The 8,593-nt window shown below is 50.3% G+C and overlaps 1 protein-coding gene across 2 annotated transcripts in view; it reads left to right on the top strand.

The window, feature by feature from the left end:
- The first annotated feature begins 5,448 nt into the window (after window positions 1-5,448).
- LOC140388419 (haloacid dehalogenase-like hydrolase domain-containing 5) overlaps window positions 5,449-8,593 on the top strand; it is a 71,160-nt gene continuing 68,015 nt past the window's right edge. For both annotated transcript variants that reach the window (XM_072472558.1, XM_072472559.1), the window contains exon 1: window positions 5,449-5,674. In XM_072472558.1, coding sequence (XP_072328659.1) covers window positions 5,564-5,674 — 111 coding nt within the window. In that variant the 5' untranslated portion in view covers window positions 5,449-5,563. The remainder of the gene's footprint in view (window positions 5,675-8,593) is intronic.

Below are 8,593 nucleotides of genomic sequence, written 5' to 3'. Positions count from 1 at the left end.
TTCCCGCAGCTCCCGACACAAGAGGTGCAGGACAGAGTGATCTCAAAGACATGGGTGGGGGATGGTAAGGTGTCAGATATATATAGGGAAATGAGGGACGAAGGGGAGACTATGGTAGATGAACTAAAAGGGAAATGGGAAGAAGAGCTGGGGGAGGAGATCGAGGAGGGGCTGTGGGCAGATGCCCTAAGCAGGGTAAACTCGTCGTCCTCGTGTGCCAGGCTAAGCCTGATTCAGTTTAAGGTATTACACAGGGCACATATGACTGGAGCACGGCTCAGTAAATTTTTTGGGGTGGAGGATAGGTGTGCGAGGTGCTCGAGAAGCCCAGCGAATCATACCCATATGTTTTGGTCATGCCCGGCACTACAGGGGTTTTGGATGGGGGTGACAAAAGTGCTTTCAAAAGTAGTAGGAGTCCGGGTCGAACCAAGCTGGGGGTTGGCTATATTTGGGGTTGCACAAGAGCCGGGAGTGCAGGAGGCGAGAGAGGCCGATGTTTTGGCCTTTGCGTCCCTCGTAGCCCGGCGCAGGATATTGCTAATGTGGAAAGAAGCCAAGCCCCCGGGGGTGGAGACCTGGATAAATGACATGGCGGGGTTTATAAAGCTAGAGCGGATTAAGTTCGTTCTAAGGGGGTCGGCTCAAGGGTTCACCAGGCGGTGGCAACCGTTCGTCGAATACCTCGCAGAAAGATAGACGGAATAGAAAAAAGAAGGCAGCAGCAGCAGCCCAGGATCGGGGGGCGGGGGGGTGGGGGGGGGAGGAGGAACCAGAAGGACTCTCAGGGTTGTTAATATATACTGTATAGTATGTATAGGTCGTTGCTACAGATAATTATATATTGGACTGTTAAATTATATTTTTGGAGAGTGTTACTTGTGACAAGGCAGTTGCCAATTAGGGCTAGTTTTCATTTTTGTTATTTATTATTTATTCATTTTTTGTTTATAAAATAGGTCATTGTTATTTGTGTTGTTATAATATTGTGTAAAGGATGCACAATGTACTGTGTTGGTTGACCAAAAATTTTCAATAAAATATTTAATTAAAAAAAAGATGGCGCTAAATCATGAAGGATGAAAACATTCAGTGGAGTGGCTAAAGGGACGAAAGGAGAGAGGATATCTCCATGTGAAACTCAGTGTGAGGCTTGGGTCAGACCGCTTGCTGCCTTAATTGCCTAAGTAACTTGCACTACTATTTTGGAGTATGTCTGAACATCAAATGCCATCTGCTCCAGTTAAGATCTTATCATTTTTATAAAATGTTCCCAATTAAGGGGCAATTTAGCGTGGCCAATCCACCCACCCTGAACATCTTTGGGTTGTGGGGGTGAGATCCACGCAGACACGGGGAGAATGTTCAAATTCCACACAGACAGTGAACTGGGGCCGGGACTTAACCCGGGTCCTCAGCGCCATGATGCAGCAGTGCTAACCACTGAGCCAACATGCCGCCCTTAAGATCTGATGATTTAAGGTATATTCTTTCCCCTACTTTTTCCGAAAAATAACTTTATTCATAAAATTTGCAAAAGTACATTGCAACAGAATTCAATTTTGACAGTACCTAAAGTGCATTACAGATCAATGTTTTTCAGTACAGTAGGTGCCTCAATCTACTCACAGTATATTTACATTACACTGAACATACACATACAACCGTAGGAATTTAACATAAATCCAACCCCTCTGTGTGCGACCCTGCCAGTCTGTGTGCCAGTCTGCAGTGTTCAGTTCTGGGCAGCTCCTTGCACTGGAAGACCAACAGGTTTCTGGCAGAACAAAGCATGTCTTTCACCAAGATGATGGCTTCCCTGCAGCAGTCATGGCTATCTTGGAGTGAGCCCTGTGAACAGTCCATAGAACACAGAGTCTTGTGTAATGGAACTGCTCTGGATGAACCAAAATTACTACATCTCGGGGGTCATGTGTTGTGAGCGCGGGAGCGGTTGCATTTTCGTGAACTCCGGCTCTGCTCGTCTTTTAATCCTTCATTTTATCCTCATGCAAATTTCATACTCACTTTTGCTTGGGCTACATGGCTTGTGTTATGCTCCTCAAAGTTCCTGATTGTTTCTTTTGCAAGAAAGAACTGGTGTAAAATGCCAAAATCCTAATTGTTCGTGGCGGTTTGAGTGGGTTTGGGGTGGGACCAGCTTATAAGAGCGCAGTTCATGCTGAGCAGGCGCTCGCCTTGGCGGTGCTGCGTGAATTGATCATGTCTGCCATCGAAGATGTTATCTTGTCCGAGAATTATTGCTCTGCGATGCAGGTCATTAGAGCTCCCTTCGAGGGGCTGGGGGGTACCTTTAGAAGAGCAGTGGAAGTTTATGAGAAGATTCTTGCACTCGAAAGAGCACTGTCCCTGGTTAGAGATTGCCTTCGTGTCATCGGAATCCTGCTGCATGGTATGTCTTGTGTCTTGTGCCTGGTTTCCCTATGCCCAGTCCCTGGTGAGAGATGGGAGGAGAGTTCCATATTGAGTTCGAGAATTAGCTGCAATCTTTAGTATTCTTGATTTGGAGGCTGGGTGCATTAGATTCAATGGAGTACAACGTATTATGTCTTCAAGGTCAGGGGTCAATAGGGCCTACCGATCAATGGTCCTATATCATCCTCTTCTCAATGCTCATCATGAGGGGTTGGAGGTGACTGAGTGGGTTGAATCATCCCCCTGGCCAGGGCATAGGCTAAGGACCACCTGGGCAGCACGGTAGCATTGTGGATAGCACAATTGCTTCACAGCGCCAGGGTCCCAGGTTCGATTCCGGCTTGGGTCTCTGTCTGCACATCCTCCCCGTGTGTGCGTGGGTTTCCTCCGGGTGCTCCGGTTTCCTCCCACAGTCCAAAGATGTGCAGGTTAGGTGGATTGGCCATGGTAAATTGCCCTTAGTGTCCAAAATTGCCCTTAGTGTTAGGTGGGGTTTACTGGGTTATGGGGATAGGGTGGAGGTGTTGACCTTGGGTAGGGCGCTCTTTCCAAGAGCTGGTGCAGACTCGATGGGCCGAATGACCTCCTTCTGCACTGTAAATTCTATCTATGGGCATCGGAGAGACCCCATGGTAGAAGTGATGGGGCCTCGTGGTTCGATTGTTGGAATCCTTGGGAGCTCCTGAAGTGTGCTTGTTGATCCTGTCTTATTCTTTGCTTTCTCGTGCGACATGGAAGATGTCTTTATCCTGCAATTTACCCTGTGGTTTTCGAGAATCCTGAACATTACTCCCTGTTGATCACGTTGCTGACTTTTTTTTGCTGTTTTTTTCCCCCTGTAGGAGAGTGTGATAAGTGAGCTTGATGGCTGTACCGTTGATTATCCTGTTTTAGCAAAATCATTTTGAGTCAATTATCGGAAGTGTGATTTGTGCAGTTTTACTCCTTTTGGTTATTGCGTCTTATAATCCGTGTGGTGGGGGGGGGGAGGGGAGGGGGTTGTTTTTTGTCACGCCCTGTCTTTAAGAAGAAGATGAGTGGAGCTGGAGTGAGATGAAGGGTGGGTGGATATGGTTGGTAGGATTAATTCAGTCCTTTTTTAAATAAATGTTTTTATCGGTTTTCACATTTTTATGTTACACATTTCAGTTCGTACATTAAATTACAGGTGTCATAACCGTGCATAAATACAAACAAAAGCAACCAAGGTGAAATTAAAATTGCAAAAGAGCAATAGACCAAAGAGTGAGAAAAACAAAACACGAACAAAGGAGGATCACTATACATATTTACATCTACATGTTTTGACTCCCTCGGTGGTTGTGGTCCCCATTTGGCCAATCTGCTTCAGTTGCCCTGCCTAGTGTTGACCCTAGCATGTATTTCCCCGTGTACTGTTGCTCCCTCTGGTTCTTCGTTTGCTCTTGGGCCTGCCCCCTGCGGCTATGCCCCTTGTGTCCTGTGGTCATTTTTATATGCTTTTGCCCCCCTTCCCTTTACATCTTGTGGCTTGCCTCTCCCCCCCCCCCCCTATTGACTGTTGGCTACAAACACGCCCTGGAACAAGTTGGTGAATGGCTTCCATGTCTTGTAACAGCTATAATTGGTCCAGGTAACAGCAAACAAACTGCACCATTAAATATGTCACACACTCCATGTACACTACATTAGAACATAAATAGTTAACAATCGTAGTATAAGTAGAACATCATCACTTGGTACAAATGATAATGAAGCATTCCAAAATACTCTTTGTATTTTTCTCTAATTATATATGGGCTCACTGTGTACTTTTGTTTTTTGGATGGAAAATAAATCGAATCACGATCCATGAACCTTTTTTTTCAGGAGAAATCGTTTACATCTCAACTTACATGATCAATACTTTGTTGCTCAGTGGGCTAGACAACTGGTTTGTAATGCAGAACAAGGCCAGCAGCGCGGGTTCAGTTCCTGTACCGGCTGAGAATTCTGAATTCTCCCTCTGTGTACCTGAACAGGTGACGGAATGTGGCGACGAGTGGCTTTTCAGGGTAATTTCATTGCAGTGTTAATGTAAGCCTACTTGTGATAAAATATTATTATTATTGTGAACTGGTCACTGGCATTAGGGGCTATGTTTCTGTGATCTGTGCTATGGTCACTGATATTAGGGACAGTTGATGCTGTGATCTAGAGAATCCATATTTTCAGAGAATTTGAAAATGAAATGAAATGAATATTGCTTATTGTCACAAGTAGGCTTCAATGAAGTTACTGTGAAAAGCCCCTAGTCGCCACATTCCGGCGCCTGTTCGGGGAGGCTGGTACGGGAATTGAACCATGCTGCTGGCCTGCCTTGGTCTGCTTTAAAAGCCAATGATTTAGCCCAGTATGCTAAACCAGCCCCTGTTTTACAGTGCAGAAGGAGGCCATTTGGCCCATCGAGTCCGCACCGGCCCTTGGAAAGAGCTCAATCCCTGTAACCCCACCCAACCTTTTTGGACACTAAGGGCAATTTAGCATGGCCAATCCACCTAACCTGCACATCTTTGGACTGTATGAGGAAACGGGAGCACCCGGAGGAAACACGCATACACAGGGAGAACGTGCAGACTCCGCACAGACAGTGAGCCAAGCCAGAAATCGAATCTGGGACCCTGGAGCTGTGAAACAACAGGGCTACCATGCTGCCCTGTGCTGTGGTCACTGACATTAGGGGCAGAGTTGTTGCTCTGATCTGTGCCATGGCCACTTACCTACATCACAGTTGTAACACCGTCCTTATTGCATGTTTTGAGTTCTGCCCACTTACACTGGGCACTGTATTGTTGCTGTGGTCTGTACCCTGGCCACATGTAGTAGTGCCTGTGTTGATGCTGTTGTCATGCTAATGCAGTTTGTGTCCTCACTCCCCAGGGATAAGGGAGGGCTGCGCTTCACTGTGATGCTGCTGAACAAAGTGCAGGGCCCGGCCCACATGAGGCGCTGCAATAGACACCCGGGGGTGGATATCTGACAGTCAGTGGGGGCGGTGACATCTGGGAGGGGGGTTGATAGCCGCTGCTCTCGGGCCCTGGGAACACAATGAGCCGGCGAGCGGTGACGGGCAGCGGCCGGGGCTGAGGAGACAGTGCGCGGCTGCACCATGAGGGCGTTGCTGGCGCTCAGCAGCGTCGCTCGCATCGCACTGAGGAGGCTGAGGAAGGAACGGCCGCTGGCAAGCTGCACACTGGCGGGAGGCACGTCCCAGACTCAGGTAACAAACAGCTGTCGGGGCAGAGAGAGTGAGGGAGACCCGGGGAGAGGGGGACCCGGTAGGGGGAGAGCCGGGAGTGAGAGACCCCGGGAGGGGGAGATCCGAGAGTGAGAGACCCGGGGAGGGGGAGATCCGGGAGTGAGAGACCCGGGGAGGGGGAGATCCGGGAGTGAGAGACCCGGGAGTGAGAGACCCGGGGAGGGGGAGATCCGGGAGTGAGAGACCCGGGGAGGGGGAGATCCGGGAGTGAGAGACCCGGGGAGGGGGAGAGCCGGGAGTGAGAGACCCGGGGAGGGGGAGATCCGGGAGTGAGAGACCCGGGGAGGGGGAGAGCCGGGAGTGAGAGACCCGGGGAGGGGGAGATCCGGGAGTGAGAGACCCGGGAGTGAGAGACCCGGGGAGGGGGAGATCCGGGAGTGAGAGACCCGGGGAGGGGGAGATCCGGGAGTGAGAGACCCGGGGAGGGGGAGAGCCGGGAGTGAGAGACCCGGGGAGGGGGAGAGCCGGGAGTGAGAGACCCGGGGAGGGGGAGAGCCGGGAGTGAGAGACCCGGGGAGGGGGAGATCCGGGAGTGAGAGACCCGGGGAGGGGGAGAGCCGGGAGTGAGAGACCCGGGGAGGGGGAGATCCGGGAGTGAGAGACCCGGGGAGGGGGAGAGCCGGGAGTGAGAGACCCGGGGAGGGGGAGATCCGGGAGTGAGAGACCCGGGGAGGGGGAGAGCCGGGAGTGAGAGACCCGGGGAGGGGGAGAGCCGGGAGTGAGAGACCCGGGGAGGGGGAGAGCCGGGAGTGAGAGACCCGGGGAGGGGGAGACCCGGGGAGGGGGAGAGCCGGGAGTGAGAGACCCGGGGAGGGGGAGATCCGGGGAGGGGGAGATCCGGGAGTGAGAGACCCGGGGAGGGGGAGACCCGGGGAGGGGGAGATCCGGGAGTGAGAGACCCGGGGAGGGGGAGACCCGGGGAGGGGGAGAGCCGGGAGTGAGAGACCCGGGGAGTGAGAGACCCGGGAGGGGGAGATCCGGGAGTGAGAGACCCGGGGAGGGGGAGAGCCGGGAGTGAGAGACCCGGGGAGGGGGAGATCCGGGGAGGGGGAGAGCCGGGAGTGAGAGACCCGGGGAGGGGGAGATCCGGGGAGGGGGAGAGCCGGGAGTGAGAGACCCGGGGAGGGGGGAGACTGCTCCGGTCCATCCAGTGTCACTCGCTGTCCCGGCTGCAGACTGAGGAACAACTCTGGGGGGCACATCTCACACCAATCAGCTGCAACTTACTACACATCAAACAATGCTGCACTTTTAAGACAAATGATATACTTATTATACAACAAGATTTAAATATCTTCACCTCTAATTTGGCAACTTTACATTCTTACATTTAGAATGCTAGTTTAAAATAAACTTCCAGATGTGTTGTTAAATTCCTATATTCCAGGTACACTGACGTTAACCTGAAATGAAAATTGTATGAAAGACATTTTGCACTCAGTTCTAAAAATACCTCAGTCACGGTCAGTGTGCTGCTGAGCTGTTTACTGACTGGTCTGCCTGTGTGTGTTTCATAGTTCGCTGTGAATTCTTTGTAGGGCGAGTTCCGCACTTGCAATAATGGATTCCCCTTTCCGAAACTCGTCGCCTCTTCGGGACCCCTTTAAGCGGCTTTTTAAAAACCAGGCTCGTTTGTATGGTCATGAGTTTTGTGACTCGGTGTCAATTTTTTGACTGGATATATAACCTCCTGCAAACTGCCGTGGGGCATTTTGCTACGCCGTATTATTGTTTTTTTTTGTTATTCATAACAAAATTGTTATTTTGGGACCACTGTGTAATGTTGCATTGGTTTGTAAGTTTAGATCTGCTTCAAGTGATTTGGCGAAATTAGCTGGAATATTGTCTGTATTCTGACAAGCACAAATAATGCGTCTCTTTCAAATCCTTTTAGATGCAAGTAACATATGTTAAATTCTTTAACACCCTCTTTTCAAACTCAGCCATATCGAGTTTTGATAATTGGAATGAGCTACCAGCTTTGATCTGGTCTCCACATTGCCCAATTCCAGAATAAATTCCAGTGTACTGAGGATCTGGTTGCAGTGTATTAATTTGTTTTCATGAATGCATGCTGTAGAATGAAAATATGCTGTGGATAAAGGGGAGCTTGTAGATGTACTGTACTTTGATTTTGAGAAGGCGGTTGACAAGGTGCCACATCTCCGAATGCAGCGGCCGGGGCTGAGGCGACAGTGCGCGTCTGCTGTGCACACGGTGGGGGCTGCACAATGAGGGCGTTGCTGGCGCTCCACGGCGATGCTTGCACCGCACTGAGGAGGCTGAGAAAGGAGCGGCCACCAGCACGCTGCACACTGGCAGGAGGCACAGCCGAGACTCGGGTAACAAACAGCTGCAGGGGCACCTTATCAACCCATCGATAATACCACTTGATGAACTTCTGCCCATTTCTCATCTGCTTGAATATGTAAAGGTTTCCATTTTCAAATTAATACATTACTTCTAATGTAATAACACTGGTATATAATCCAATTCCATTTCTGTACATGCTTCGGGTTGGGAGCAGGGTCAAGAGAAATGCCGATACGGAGGAACCATAGATTTGAGCCAGGGAAGTGGGATGGAAATTTTCGGAGATGGGAGGAGAAAGGAATTAGGTCACTAAAAGATTTGTTTCTTAGGGGTCGGTTTGCAGGATTGAAGGAACTGGGAGCAAAGTATGGGCTGGAGCAGGGGGAAATATTTAGATATATGCAGGTTCGAGACTTTGCCAGAAAGGAGATACAAAGCTTCCCAGTAGAGCCGGCTTCCACATTGCTGGAGGAGGTGCTGACGACAGGGGGACTGGAGAGGGAGTAGTGTTGGTGGTTTACGGGGCTATTTTGGAAGAGGGGAAGGCACTGCTGCAAGGGATCAAGG

This window comes from Scyliorhinus torazame, chromosome 13, assembly GCF_047496885.1.
Source record: "Scyliorhinus torazame isolate Kashiwa2021f chromosome 13, sScyTor2.1, whole genome shotgun sequence".
NCBI lineage: Eukaryota > Metazoa > Chordata > Chondrichthyes > Carcharhiniformes > Scyliorhinidae > Scyliorhinus > Scyliorhinus torazame.
This window is presented reverse-complemented; position numbering and strand designations above follow the sequence as displayed.